The following is a 15,900-nucleotide window of genomic DNA, read 5'->3' as shown; positions in this document are numbered from 1 at the left end:
CACACAATCTACCACAAAAGATGGGCAAATTTTAATTTTGATTTAGGTTACCCATAGCTACAAATCCAAGAATACAAGAGAGCTCTATTTATGGTGAAAACACAACCAAGAAAAAAGGAAAAACAATCATTATTAGTGAAATAAAAATAAAAATAAAAAGTTCTACATTTAGTTTTGAAACCTGATAACAAGAATGAGAAAGATGATGAACCACAATAAAGATGATGAAGTTCCGCCAAGGTGAAAAAATTTGGTGAGGGATGAGGAACCAGTTGAAATTAAAAAAAGAAAGAAGATGAGTTATTTTGCTGATTATGATGAAGCTCTTATATTGGAGTTTCTAAGATCAACTAGAAAGTGTATATTTTTTTTTGAGAAATCGACTACGATCTACGTTAGTCGTTACACAACATTCATACATCATGAAAAATGAACTCCCAGAGCGGTTAATTAGGGGGATTAAAAGAAAACCGAATTCCCAGAGATCTGATCTTGTACATATCGATCTGTATTTTGGATCAAATCTCTAATTTTTTTAGACTAGTTTGTTTCATTGGTGTGGGGTTGAACCAAATACCGTTATCACCTAAATTTTGGACCAAAAACACAAAAATTGTAAAATAAATTAGAAAACCATTTAAAATAAAAGTGAGCTGAAATAAAGATATGCCATTTATGTTCCCATTTTTTTTATTTATAGACGTCTTTGTCAATTTATGTAATATTCTCACTCAGACATTTTTAAAATCAAATAGATTTTGAAAACAAACTAGAAATATGACATATTTAGAAAATATTGTCAAGATATTCAAACAAGATCACCCACCAAAATGTATTCTTGAGAATAAACTCAAAACCAAAATAGTTGATTTTTGCAAAAATCATTGTGTTGAAGCACATAATTGATTTTCGTATAAAATTAAAATACGAATTTTACAAATCCAATAACATTATCGGCCATTACTATATCGTCCCTCTTATTACAATGATTTTGTCACATAAAACATAATGTTTCTTTTGCTCTAAAATACATAGATCAAGAAAATAAACACATGGATCGACAATTAATCAAATACATCTTAAATTTGACAATTAGTTTTTTTTTTTTGATGAGATAATTTGACAATTAGTTAAATAAGACATACAAAAACAAGCATAAATAATAAAGATAAGGATAATAAATTCAGAACCCACTGTTGATCTACAGTTTGGATAGACATGCATTTCCCACAAATACAAGCGCAAATAATAAAATAAGTATCAGAAACCACTGCTGATCTACAATTTGGACAAACCTTTTTCGATAATAGCATTTTTGTCGTTATTAGGTCGATCGACATTCTTAATTACGTATTTGACAAGACCAGGGATATGAATATTCATCAAATACTCCTCCCAGTCTATCTCCTTACTATCGAAATTAAATGTCTCTGCCTCTTCCCTAGTCAATAACTTCCTTAGATTCTCTGTCTTTGTGTTATCGAATCTGCACGCATATAAATATGACAAAACATTCTTAACCTTTTAGCTAGAAACAATAACACTCAAACTGTAATCTCTTCAATAGTCATTCGAGAACACGTTCTCTCAACCTTAGACTACACGCAGAGAGAGAGAGAAATGGGGAAGAGCGTTGATAGATCGGGAAAATGGTAAGTTGTAAAAACGCCCTCTATTTTTACCATGTTTGGCTATGAAATGATTGAAGCCACAAAAGTCTAATAGAAGTTAAAAAATACAATGGAATAATCTCCTTAAGTTGAGGGTGAAGAAGACATACATGGTCTGACAAAGAGCATAAGGTCCCAGAAGTTCAGCCATCCGTAATACGTAACCAATCTTCCTCTCGATATCATTACATGTACCACTTATATACTTGCTGATTTCCCCATTCATCGATTTCATTTCCTATTTACATTAGATACACCAACAACTCAGGTAATATTCGTAAAATCTACATAAATTTGGATCAAATTCGATCGCCTCTAAAGGCACTCGTCCTTGTCCTCTTAGCCCATCCTTCTCTAGGCAATCTCCGTGGGCCTCAGACTATGCAGTCCAAGGGCCTCGTACTGACTTGAGTTCGTGTTGTTCATGCCCCTACACAGACTACCCCAGTCCGTAGGACGTGAAGAGACAAACGGGCCAAAAGTAATTTGGGGGTGCCTATAGACGCTCCCAAAAACTAATGTTCTTTTTTTTTTTAATGAAATTCCCAAAAACTAACTTGAAAAGAAAGAAATAACAAATAAAAGATGTTCCAAAAAATCCGATTATATTTTTTTTTTAAGCCACGGGAAGCATTTCTATTCATAAGTGATAAAATCACTATTCACTTTGGAATTAGGATAAAGTCATAAAGATATAGATACCTTCAATGGCATGGTATAATTGAGATGGAGGTGGTTTGTTAAGGTAGTTTGAGATGGGAAGGGACGAGGCTTTTCACTAATTTGAACATACTTTCCATCTTTGCCCTTCCATGGATTATCAGAGAAGTACTTGTAAGCATAATCAATCAACCTAATGCAATTCATGGTGTCCTTATTTGTGGAAGTACACAATTGATAGATGAATTGTTTTGAGAACTCATTTGCATGATTCACCATTGCTACTATTGTTGCATTCACCACCATGTCTGCTGGTATCTTTTCATGTCAAAAGTAAAAAATTCCATCAAATGTAGTTCGGGTATCATGTACTTGATCCATATAAACGAAAAATACAATGACTAGAAGAAAATATCAAGGTGGCTAAATCAAAGAAAATCTCAACAAGGATCACTTAAATTACAATTTTTTTATATTTTACCCGCATATTTTTTTTCGAGTATTTTTATATTTTACCCGCATATTTTTTTCGAGTATTTTGATCTGGAGTATTTTTTATTTTTGACAAGAACAAAATCAACCATCCGTCTACTCGAATTTGGCATGCGGGTAAAAACAAAGACGATAACTACTAGGACTTGAATCACCAAACGTTGCAAATTTATTGCGATTCTTTCTCCATGAGTATCCTAATTGGAATAGTCTTATTACTCAAAAGAAAGCTATATATTTTTTCTTTTTTCAAAAGAGAATCAAAGATTCTTTTTGTTCCTATATAATTCTCATGCATATGAATGCGAATCCATATTCGTTTTTCTACGTAAACAATCTTTTCACATCAGAACAATCATTTACGGGATTTAATGATTTCTAAGAGGGGATTCATCTTTTTAACTTAACTTTAACTACCTGGTCCGGTCATTTGATTTGGTAATAAAGATATATAGTTAATAGAAAGAAATTAATGGCTTGGCGCGTGTATCAACAGTCAATCTACGGTAGAAGGTTCCATCGGAACAATAATTTATTTAGGATTTAGGGTACCGCATCTCTTAAAAAAAAAAGAGGAAGCGCGGGGAGAAAAAAAGAGAAATAGCTTTCTTTTGAGTAATAAGACTATTCCAATTAGGATACTCATGGAGAAAGAATCACAATAAATGCAAAGAGGAGGCATCTTGTATCCAAGAGCGAAGGGTTTGAACTAAAATTTCCAGATGGACGGAGTGGGGTATTAGTATATCTGACACATGAAACATGTAAAATGCAAAATGAGAAATATTGGGGATAACTTTCCGACTTCGTAAAATGTGGTATACAAAATTGTAAGCTGATACTTTTTACTTTGACAACCAGATCTGACTTTTGGACCTTCACCACATTTCGAGTTGAATTTCCTCCCTCATTAGGCTGTCTTTTCAAATTATGTCACAATTTTTAATCGAAATTTTAGCATCCATTAATGACAAAGGAAATTATCTCTTACCATGTCAAAGACAACGTATGGATTGCCAACATAGCACATTAATTTTCCTTGACCGCAACCCACAATGTAGTTGTCAGTAGTCCTGCATTTATGCAAAATATATGAATTTTAATCCCAGAACGAACCATGATTAAGGTTGAGAATTTTGTGGGTAGTTGTATAGCTTATCTCAAGAGCTTTTTTGAGCATAGAAAGTGTTAAACAAAAATGCTTGATTACAAGTATTTGACTTGTACAATGGTTGTGGTGGGTAGTGTTAGTGGTGATTTTGTGGTAAAAGAAAAATGAACCAATTTTTTTTTGTCGCGGTTTTGGGGAATAAAGAAAATTCTCCGGAAAATAAATTCTCGAGGGAATCCAGATTTTTTTGAAAATTCTCCGGGGAATAAATTTTTATGGGGAATACAGAATACATTTTTTTGAAAGTTCTCATCCATTTCATCTGTTCTCTCTGCCGCTTCATCTTCTCTGCCACTTCATCTTCTCGCCACCTCATCATCTTCTCCGACGAAGGTCGCCGGTCGGCCAATTTTTCGGCCGGCGACCTTCAAACATAAAAATATATTTTTTTTCTCTCTTCCTCTCTCTCTCTCTTCCTCTCTCTCTCTCTCTAACACTCCGGCGAAGGGAGACCTTCGCCGGAGGTCTGGTCTGTCCATGAACAGACCAGATCTGGTCTGTTCATGGACAGACCAGATCTGTTCGTGGACAGACCTCCAAGGTCTGTTCACGGACAGACCAGACCTCCGGCGAAGGCCTCCCTTCGCCGGAGTGTTAGAGAGAGAGAAAAAAAAATATGTTAGAAGGTCGCCGACCGGAAAATTGGCCGGCCGACAATTTTCGCCGGAGAAGATGATGAGGTGGCGAGAAGATGAGGTGGTAGAGAGAGGTGATGAGATAAAGGAGCCTTCTAAAATTTGTTTTATTTTGAACTCCCAAAATTAGAAGCCCCTTAGCAATAACAAGAAACATAAAAGTCAATCTTATTTGACTAATTTTAAGAGAAGTCTTCATTTCCCGGAGAATTTTCTTTATTCTCCAAAGCCGCGGCCTTATTTTTACAATCTTTTTGTAGAAACACAATATTTAGAAGGCCAGCGCTTTGGGGAAAGCTAAATAGTTTCCGGGGTGTGAAGACTTGGTAAAAAATTAGTCAATTTTGTTTGACAATTTTATTTGGGGGAAAGCAAAATACTTCTCCACCTCACCTCACTCTCTCTCCACCTCACCTCTTTATCTTCTCCGATTAGGTCGCCGGCCGGAAAATTTTCCGGCCGGCGACCATGAAAAAAAAAAAAAATTCACTCTCTCTCTAGAAACTCCGGCGAAGGAAAACCCCAGAAAAAAAATTTCACTCTCTCTCTAGAAACTCCGGAAAATTTCACTCTAGAGAGAGAGAGAGAGTGAATTTTTTTTTTTTTTTTTCATGGTCTCCGGGCGGCGACCTAATCGGAGAAGACAAAGAGGTGAGGTGGAGAGAGAGTGAGGTGAGGTGGAGTGTTTTTTTTATTTCCCCTTAAAATTTATTTCCCCGGAAAATTTCTAAAATTCTACATATTCCCTTTAAAATTTCACACCCCGGAAACTATTTAGCTTTCCCCAAAGCGCTGGCTTATTTAGAAACAACACAAATGTAGCTTCTATTTTTTTGGGAGAATTTTTTTTCTTTTTAGTTTTCTGAACGAAACATATTTTAAGCAATCCCGGACGTGATAATGAATTCAATAAGTTGACCATGAACTAATATCTAATTTTTACTATATATTTCAAAATAATTTTACATTTGTAGTATACCTGATACCTTCAACCCAACCAGGGAATGGGTCACTATAGGTACTTGTGATAGCAGTTGGTCTGATGATAACAAGTGGTATATTTCCTCTCAATTGACCCATTACCATTTCTCCCATTGCCTTTGTGAACAAGTATGTGTATGGCCATCCAAACAATTTCGCCCTGCTCAATTTCAGATATCAAAAAGTTTTTTTGATGAGATAGATATCAAAAAGTTAAAAAATAAATTTGTATCATGGAATGAATAAATATTATAATTTATAAAGCACAAAAATGAAATACTCGTTATACATAAAAGCAAGAAGAATACACAAACCCTAGCTACCTCTGGACGCCTATTTGTTTCATGTCATCAGTTTGTTGTTGTGTTGAGAGAAATGCAGCTTTGAGTTGATCAAGTCTTTTCTTCACCAATTTCATCTCTACTTGAAGAATATCTAATGGTGATAAATCGGTTGAGGTTTCTTCATTACCCATCTGTAGAGGGTTTTCCAGTACAAGTCCTGCCCTGTTTCCCCATACGTAAGCTATAATATGCAAATACAAATTAAGCACTCAATTATCTCGTTTGTCATTAAACCCACGAAGAATACATTAAGTGTCTTTATATAACCTTTTAAGGGTTCAAATGTTTTTAGGAAATGGTTGTGTATGTGCTTAATCAATTCATGTTGTGTCTTAGTAAAATGTCAATGCCATGTAAATGACCCTTGGAGTCCTTTGCACAAAAAAGAAAGATAAAAAAGAGAATCAACACCCTTTGAGAACACACTACCAAATCGAGTCTCATTAGGTTTCTTACGAAGACCCTCAATAGGTCGGCCACGAGTTCTTATAAATGGGTGGATGGGACCCGTTTCAGGAGATTGAAACCAATTTTGGACCGGTTTGAGTTTGACTTGTCAAACTCTGGAGATAGACGCACCATTGCATTTGTCTCGTTGAATTCTTCAATTTAGAACAAAGAATTGTTCAAATCCAATCACGGATGAATGATATATTCTTGTTTTGACAATTGCATTTGTCTCGTTGAATTCGTTACGCAATGATACATTCTTGTTTTATTGTAAGAGTCATACCTACCTCAAATTCTCTCACAAGTCCATTTCAAAAATGCGAAAGTAAGAAATAAAAAAAAACCTACCAGTTGATACATGGAGAAGCATCTCTAGTCTCAAGCACTTCTTAGCAAAATCCAAAACATGCTTGGCTCCTAATGCATTCACACCCAACTCCAAGTCGTACCTAAAAAAATAACATCTAACATCATCCATTTGAGAAATCTTTGTTCATCAGCATCTGATGACAATATATATTAAGATTCTCTACTCAATTATAAGTTGCCACATATTTTGCAGACCATCTTTGTCTTCGTCAACTATGTAGGCCCGGTCCCTTCTCAGTTAACCCTAACCTCTCCATCCATCTCTCACAAAACCAACCAGAAATCCCAATTTCAAACTTAATAGCCGCATACACAAAAACCAAGTAACTTAATAGCCGATGAATAATACATACCTGCCCATGTACGCGATGACTGCTGCAAAATTCGCGACTATATCAACTTCTTGCCACATTTTTGTCCTCAAATCAGAGTCATCGAGTCCTAGGTTTTCCAATGTGATATCTCCAACTACCACTGTTATCTTTTCAAATATAAATTGTTCATATCCTACACCATATTTTGTTCGTAGTACTTTGAATAAATCCGTTGTGATCACCTATATAATAACATATGAATGTTACAACTAGCTAGATTAACGTAGGTCATATTAAATAAATAAAATTTCTTAGGAAAAATATATAAAAATACATCAATATTAAGTGATTTGATTGACTAGGAAAGTATAAGTTCTAAATCTTACTTCATTATGTAGACGACGAGTAGCTAACGCCACATTTGGAGCTCTTACAAGAAGAAAGAGTTGCTTAACATTAGGCTGAACCCTAAGTATTTTCTCTACAAATACTGCACAAGAGAATGGAGAGTAAAAAAAAAAAAATTCATACTTCTCTTTTTGGTTCTTGGTCGAAAAAGTTGGAGTTTGGTGAACTTGATGCATTTGAGACAGTTTCTTATAGGACAACTCTAATGGAATCATCATAAACTTTCTCCCTCCATTCCTACCTTATATTGTTTAAAAGGTTTCAGTTTAACAAAAGGGAGATCCACACAAATTTGTATAACAACTTTCGACAACAAGAAAAATGAATGGTCTAGACCCCCATAAAAACACGAATATTAACTTTCTTAAACATCTTGAAATGGATTGTTCATTTCTTTTGTTGTCAAAGTCGTCAATATTTGTGAGGACGAAAATAACATTTGCCTAAATAAAAATTAGTTCGTGATGAAGGTGAAGGAAAAAAAGGCGGTGGAAAAAGAGAAAGAAACTTACTCTTCCCCAAATAACCGGTAGAACCAGTGACAAAAATGCTCTTGTGCTCGAGAGACTCTACTATTCCGTTTAACTTCATTCTGTGTATATTGCCAAAATAAAAACAAACACAGTTCCTCGGAAAAAAAAAAAACTTATATAGGTGAAGTATTCGGAAAACTAATAACAATTAGATCCAAATACCCCAACACTATACAAGAAAAATATGGATCACAAACACCATATATGTAATACTCAAGGGTGGCGCCGTGGCGGGTTGGTTATCGTGTGAGAATAGTGTGGGCATATACAATAGTAGGTGGCCGGCATTTTAGGTAATCTATTGAACGAATCTAAGTGATAAGGTTACGTATTACATTTGGTTAAAATATGAATTAAATGTGCTATGTGGTGGACAAATTGTTTAAATATAAACGATGACTTTTGGTTGGAGACGGAAAAGATGGATAAAACATGGTGCATTTCGTCTCCAACATTCTCTATTTTAGTAATCGGAGGGTTCCGGTATGTTTCTTTAAAAATGCAAAGAGGTTTTCACCAAGGTAACTTTTCTCTTTGTAGCCAACATTTGAGTGTGGAGAAATGAGTAATAGCCAGATAACACATAAATTTCCTATAGATTGGGCTGTGGGAAGAATATAAATTCAATGACAAACACGATTTATTAAAAATTAAAAATCCACAATGGAATTTCAGAATTATTTGAGAAAGATTAAGTTGGACGGCCTTATAAACAATGAAGAAAGAGGAGTTGAGAAACAACTTACGACACAATGACCGTACTTTTTTTCTTTTTCAAATACACAATGACGTACTTAATTACATAAGTTGGTACAAATTTCATATAATTCTAATAGTTTATATGACTTTTGCATATGAACAACATTTGTACAACAAAAAGAAATGCAAAAATTCGAAATGCCATGTGGACTGGAATATGTGAATTATACATGGGGAAGGCTATCTTCACCTACTTAACCTTTTGAGTCAATGAAGTTAATACTTTACATTAAGAGTTATTTTTCAAATACTCCTTGGTTTATGACCAGTTTTTCGCATATTTCTTTAGTTTATCGAAAATATTCAGATGGTCATCTGTTTATGGTTATTGTCTATTGACTGTTATTTTTTTAAATAAATTTCCAGCAATGCCTCTCTCATTACCACATTCAACTCTTTTTTTTTCTCTCTCTCTCCCTCCCATTATCGCCGGTGCTATTTACAGAGCTATTAAATGCTATTTAGAGGGTTGGCTATTTGTAGATCCATTTTTTGCTATTTACAAAGAGTTTAACTTTATCACAACTTATTAGGTATCGACACGAACCTTGATAGGGTTTCTGTATCGGACACCAGTACGAGGTTTCGGATACAGTGGCTTGAATTACCCCAAAAATGTGGATACAGTTTTTCTACTTTTCTATCAACATATTTTTGAGTATATAAGAATGAAATTAACGTCAAGTTTGTCACTTCAACTTTCTCATTCTAAAAAACCGGGAAAAAAAAGGAAATAACTTTTGGGAATAAAAATAGCTTTGTAGCGGCGACGGTTATTAGACCCTTCGGAACTACGTACCAATATTGGTGGAGATTCGACTTTACTTTAGTTGGTTAAGGTCGGTTTTTGACGGTTTTCGACGGTTCCCGGCGAACAGTCACACTTTTCCGTCTCTCTCTATCTTTAAGATTGTTGATATTTGGTTGAGATTTAGTCTCTTTTCATTATTCTCCTTCTTTCTTTTATTATCTTCTCAATTCTTCTTCATGGATGTCACTAATTCTGATCTTTTACAACAACTCGAGGAACTTACGACTGATGAACCATCGGTTTAAACAGTGGAAGGGTTTGAAGCCTTAAGTCTGGAATCGGCAGTGATAAAACATGGTGTTCTAAAGTTTTGCAGCGATAAGAGAATCGATACTAATCAAGCTATGATGCGGTTATCAAGAGTTTTATATGGCCCTAATCGATTTTCTCTTACAGAAATTAAAGAAAATCACTTCCTAATTCGCTTCTCTACGGGAACAGAACTTGAATTGGCTATTGCTCGATCCCCTTGGGTTATAATGGATGAACTAATTGTGTTACAGGAATGTAATCCTCAATTGGCTCCGATCAATCACACTTTTGACAAAGTTTGGTTCTGGGTTCAAATGCATGGAATTCCTATGTGAAGGGAATTATACCCTTATACTAGTGTTTATAGCGGATAATGACATCTAATGTCTAACACTAGTATCCCCAAGATCATCATGCAAAACTAGTAATTAACCAATAAGAAGATAGTAGATTACCTTAATCGTTATTTCCCTCGAACTAGTTGTATAGATTAAAGAAGACCAAGAGCTTCAAACGTAGCTCCTCTACTTGGGACACCGAATAGTGTATTTAATCTCCCTCCTTGAAAGCTCGCTAGAACTCCAATGGTGGTTTGATAATAAGAAGACCTTCTTCTTGCTTGACTAGAAGATAGCTTGGGAATTAGCTCAATTTCTCCTCTCTACTTGATGTGGTAGAGTAAGAAAGCTTAGAGAGAAATTCCACACCTTATTCTCTACCCTAAGAGTGTTTATATAGAACCCTAATAAGAATCCTCCGCCTTTTAGGTTTCCTAAAACACCCTTTAGAATAAGATTTAGGGAAATAGTCGAAAATAGCAACTAGTTGATATTTTCTCAATTCCCTAAGGATATGACGTCCAAACCCAGCCAAAATTGGCATATTTAATGTTCATAACATAAGGAAACGTCCCTCCAAAAATCAGTCCAATCCGAGCCCTAAAAGTGCCCGAATCGGCCTAGACCCAAAACCCTTATTTCGAGCCTTTTTGCTATCTTTTGCCCAAATTCTATTTAGGCCTGTGAGATATGTTTATGGGGCATTCCCAATGTTATATCACACTCCCACTAGTCATATCATCCAATTAAATACCCATTCTTATGTGTAACCCGATGTAGGATCCGATCGAAGTTAGCCGCGAATTACTTCGTAATTCGACGATCGTAGTTGGTTTCTAGCTAAACGCTACGACCCCTAAATCAATCGGACTTGATGATCTTCTTCATCAATTGTCCTAGCCGACATATTGCTTGCATTGTCATCTTGGTCGAAGGACATCTCCTTCAACTCCTTCACTATGCGCCATCTTAATAGTACTAACATTAATAGGTTGGCTTCTACAATAGGAAGATTTCAACCAACCACTCCAGATGATGTATCAAAGTGGACGGTTTTCGGTAGAGTTCATGTGGAAATTAGTATTGCTGATCCATTGCCGAACATGATTAATCTTAATTTATCTAACCATCAACTTATTTCTGTTGAATTACGTTTTGAAAGGTTGCCTCGTTTCTGTAACTCCTGTGGTCAAATAGGACACACCATCACTTTGTGTCCTATAATTTTGCTTATGGGAGATCTTCTTAAGATGAATCTGTCTGATAGTCAGCGATCTAAACTACAATCGAGTATGATCTCCAAATATTCTGATAAATTTAAAGTTGTTATGTCTAAAGGAGGAAATGGAAAGGAATTAGAGTCTTTCGTTAGCACTAATCATTACTATTCCAATGGTATTTTAGGATCTACCCCTATAGGGACCAATAATGAATCTGACTGTAGCCATCGTGTGTCTCTAAACGATTGTTTTGGAGACATACTAGATCAGATGAACTTGGCCAAAAGAGCCCGATCATCGAGTCAGACTTCCCCATCTAATTATTTGGTAAATCCAGACTTACACGAAGTTCAAGTGTTGAATGAGACGGTTTCTAACAACACGATTGATGGTAATAGACCTCATAAAAGGATGGCTAGACACAACACACCAAAATCAACTGCTGAAAAGGTAACGGCTACCTTAAAGCCGATGGAAGAATGAGTATTTTAGAGTGGAATTGTCGGGGAATTGGGAACAACCCGACAAAAAATGCTCTTCGTCAGTTCCTGAAGGCCACTAGGCCTGATTTAGTTTTTATTTCTGAGACTAAACTTTCTTATTCTTGTAATTTTACTTTTTTGCATAATCTAGGTTATAATAATTCTCGCCAAGTACTCTCTCAGGGTAGAAGTGGTGGCCTTGTATTTCTTTGGACCGATAATATTAATATTAGTATTAATTCCTCTGATTTTAATTTAATTCATGCCACTATTCATGATAATCATCTTAATTTTGATTGGGATCTATTTTCTATTTACGGTCCTCCTCATATTCAAGACAGACATATTTTTTGGACTAATTTCTTATCTATTCTTTCCTCAGTTACTAACCCTTTTTGCTGTATTGGAGATATGAATGCTATTGGCCACTATTCTGATAAACGAGGCGGATCCCAAGCAGATCCTTTCATGAGCAAATTTCAATCCTTCATCCAACAGAGTGGATTGATTGATCTAGGTTTTAATGGTCTTGCTTTCACTTGGACGAATAATCGTGACCGCTATCACCTAACCCAAGAAAGACTTGACAGGGCAATGGCTTCATCATATTGGCTTTTGACTTTTCCGGACTCGGGAGTTTTTCATCTTCCTCGGTATGCGAGTGATCATGCACCGATCCTCCTCAAACTTAAAGTTCAAGGTCAAACTTTACCCACTATACAAAGATTCAAAAAATATTGGACTCACCATCGAGAATATAGTGACACTTTTTCGAATTATTGGGACTCGACTATCAGTTCTTTTTATGATAAAGCAAAATCAGTCAAATCTACACTTCTTATTTGGAGTAAAAGATCTTTCAATATCCTCAAAGATAGACTAAAGGCACTCCGTACAAGATTACTGGATATCCAGGCTCTCCAACCGACAACATCATCACAGGAGGTCGAAAGTTCGATTCAAGAGGAGATTATTTATTTAGAGTAAGTAGAGCGGACGAAATGTGAACAACGTTCTAGACTTAAATGGGCCACTAACGGAGACAGGAATACGAAATCTTTCCATGCCGCTATGTCTATTAGAAAACAAAAAAACAAAATCCACCAGCTGAGGACACAATCAGGTAATATTCCTTCTAATGAGAATGATATAGCTACTGACTTAATTGCTTTCTTTCAGAATCTGTTTACAGCTGAACTGGTGATTCAACCGCCTATGGAGATACCAAGTGCATATAAAGTGATATCGCCTGACAACTTAAGCGCCATCTCAGGAATCCCAACAGAAGAGGAAATTAAAGAAGTAGTTATGAAAATGGGAACCAACAAAAGTCCTGGTCCAGACGGACTTCCATGTGAATACTTCCAGCACAACTGGGACAAAATTGGTAACGAACTCATCGAGTATATTTAGAGTATTTTCCTCTCAGGTTTGATTGACCCTTCCCTTAATAATACTACTTTGGCATTAATCCCTAAGGTCAAGATCCCGAGTTGCGCTTCTGAATTCAGACCTATATCTCTTTGCACCTCCATCTACAAATTCATCACAAAGATTATAGCCAACTGTATAAAACCTTTTCTCGAAGATAATATTATGTGGACCCAAAATGCCTTTGTGCCGAACAGGCAGATATTAGACAATATAGTTATAACCCAAGAGGTCTTACACTCTATGCATGGTTCTAGGGCGAAAATGGAGGGTTTTGTTTAAAAATGGATATGGCTAAAGCTTATGATAGAGTTAGCTGGAAGTTTTTGGAACTAGTTCTTAAAGTTCTAGGCCTTACTGGCCCCTTTCTCAAGCTCATTCTTCAGTGCATCACCACACCTAATTTCAGTATTCAGATTAATGGCCGTTTATATGGTAGTTTCAAGGGTTCTAGGGGTCTTAGGCAAGGATGCCCCTTATCCCCCTACCTTTTCATCCTCACCTCTCAGGCTCTCCCTCTTCTTATTTATCACTATGAATCAAAGTGTCTGTTTACAGGTTACAAAATTAATCCCTCTAGTCCTTCCATCTCTCGTCTTTTATTTGCTGACGATCTAATCATATTTGGTAAGGCAACTGCTAACAACTTACGGCTATTATTGAATTTATGACCATGTATTCAAGCTTTTCAGGTCAAGCAGTGAATTATAACAAATCATCCATTTACTTTAGCTCTGGAGTCACCCCTGCAATAAAACAACAATTTGTCAATACTCTACAAGCACCAATAATGACAGATCAATCCAAATATCTTGGCGCACTCATTTTTAAACCTAGTAATCGAATTAAAAGTTTTGATTGGTTGCAGGACAAATTCAAAAAAACCCTGTCGGGTTGGAAACAGAAACTTGTATCACAGGCAGGTCGCACGGTTTTAATCAAATCATTTCTGAGTCCTTTATGTGTTTATCCTTTTAGTTATCAATTTATACCTCATGGAGTAATCAATAATCTAGAAAAAGAAGAGAGTTCTTTTTGGTGGGGACATGGCACAACTGAAAGGAAAATACATTTCATCAATTGGGATATTATTACCAGCTCTAAGAAACATGGTGGCCTAGGCATTCGATCACTAAGGGAAGATAATGAATCTCTTATTGCAAAAATGACGTGGAGATTTCTAACAAATAAACAGGCAATTTGGGTAAAATTACTGAGTTCTAAGTACTTAAAGAATGGAGACTATTGGACTGTGGATAAGAATTTACCTGCCTCCCCTTTTTGGAGATCTCTTCTGCAGGTAAGATCAACTTTACATAATAATACCATCTGGATGATTGGGGATGGTACTGATACAAGAATCATGGAAGATAAGTGGATCCCTAAAATCACAGAACATACTCCAACTTTAATTCAGACTCTACCTCAAAATATTAGTTGGGTTGCGGACTTGATTGATAAACAAACTAATACATGGAATCTTCCTATTCTACATCAATATTTCTCTACAGATTCAATAACAGCAATTACAAATGTTACTATTCCAACCACATTTGAGAGGGATCAACTTATTTGGAAGAACACAGAGCAAGGTAATTTTACAACTAAGTCATATTATTCATCCATCAAAACTAGACCGATACTAACACTAGAGATAAGTGACTTTCCTTGGACTAAATTCTAGCAAAAGAAGGAGATGGACCCAAAAGTACAAATGTTCATATGGAGACTAATCCATAATGGGATAACAACGTTATCGAACATTGGGATCAGAATACATAATACGAACCAGACTTGTAAGATGTGTCCGGAAGCAGAAATTGAAACGGCAGTTCATTTTTTTGGGACATGCAACACTTTTAAATCGTTTATCTCATCTTTACAGGATAATGATTTAATAGATCTAACAGGTAACTATATTCATAATCTCAAATATATTCTTAACAAAGGGAATAATTCGAATGAGCAGTGGTATAAGTATACTTATCTTCTGTGGCGTTGGTGGAAAGCAAGGAATGAAAGCCATTTTCAAAACTTAGACTCAAATCTGGTTCGAATATGGCATAATATCTCTCTTGATCTCAGACGACACCCATTACTCTCTGTTTTTCCTTCCTTTTCAAATGTTTTGCAGGAAAAATCATGGAAACCACCAACCTGTGGGAGGATAAAAATTAATGTTGATGGAGCTTTCACTTCAACTAAAGCAGCAGCGGCAGCGGTGGCTCAAAATTGGAGAGGAAAGGTTCTAGATTCTTTAGCAAAAGCTTTTCCACCGGTTTCATCACTTCACAGTGAACTAAAAGGGTTTGAGCTAGGGTTTTCTATCTAACAGCCAGGAATCGTGTCTGTGGCGTCTCATTAACGATCTATCTCGGCTACGTGGAGTTCTTAATCAAAGGGATGTGGCGATTTCTCACTGTTTTAGGAATGCGAACACGGCCCCTCATGAGCTGGCTAGTTTAGTTTTAAACCCCTAGAAAAGAGTGTATTTGTATTTGATCCATTTTATTTGTATTTGTGCACATGTAAACTTTCATCCTTATCTATGTTATTGCTTTTCCGTCAAAAAAAACTTAT

The 15,900-nt window shown here is 35.8% G+C and overlaps 2 protein-coding genes across 2 annotated transcripts; one reads left to right on the top strand and one right to left on the bottom strand.

The window, feature by feature from the left end:
- Positions 1 to 931: 931 nt before the first annotated feature.
- LOC147566998 (alcohol-forming fatty acyl-CoA reductase-like) lies at positions 932 to 8,202 on the bottom strand. The gene is made up of 10 exons (XM_086668840.1): positions 8,007 to 8,202; positions 7,473 to 7,576; positions 7,126 to 7,328; positions 6,752 to 6,852; positions 5,933 to 6,134; positions 5,608 to 5,769; positions 3,814 to 3,895; positions 2,373 to 2,648; positions 1,781 to 1,908; positions 932 to 1,486 (listed from the first exon to the last, which is right to left on the bottom strand). Exons 1-10 carry the CDS (start codon positions 8,083 to 8,085, stop codon positions 1,279 to 1,281), a joined length of 1,545 nt encoding a protein of 514 aa, XP_086524966.1. The 5' UTR covers positions 8,086 to 8,202; the 3' UTR covers positions 932 to 1,278.
- A 4,098-nt stretch (positions 8,203 to 12,300) lies between these two features.
- LOC147566997 (uncharacterized) lies at positions 12,301 to 15,652 on the top strand. The gene is made up of 5 exons (XM_086656410.1): positions 12,301 to 12,841; positions 13,082 to 13,276; positions 14,013 to 14,912; positions 15,222 to 15,370; positions 15,455 to 15,652. Exons 1-5 carry the CDS (start codon positions 12,301 to 12,303, stop codon positions 15,650 to 15,652), a joined length of 1,983 nt encoding a protein of 660 aa, XP_086512536.1.
- Positions 15,653 to 15,900: the final 248 nt, after the last annotated feature.

The sequence above is a fragment of the Eschscholzia californica genome, unplaced genomic scaffold (assembly GCF_041429995.1).
Source record: "Eschscholzia californica isolate CP2 unplaced genomic scaffold, dmEscCali1.0.p SCAF_1, whole genome shotgun sequence".
In the NCBI taxonomy this organism is placed as follows: Eukaryota; Viridiplantae; Streptophyta; class Magnoliopsida; order Ranunculales; family Papaveraceae; genus Eschscholzia; species Eschscholzia californica.
Note: the sequence above shows the minus strand (reverse complement) of the source record. Positions and strands in the feature narration are given on the sequence as shown.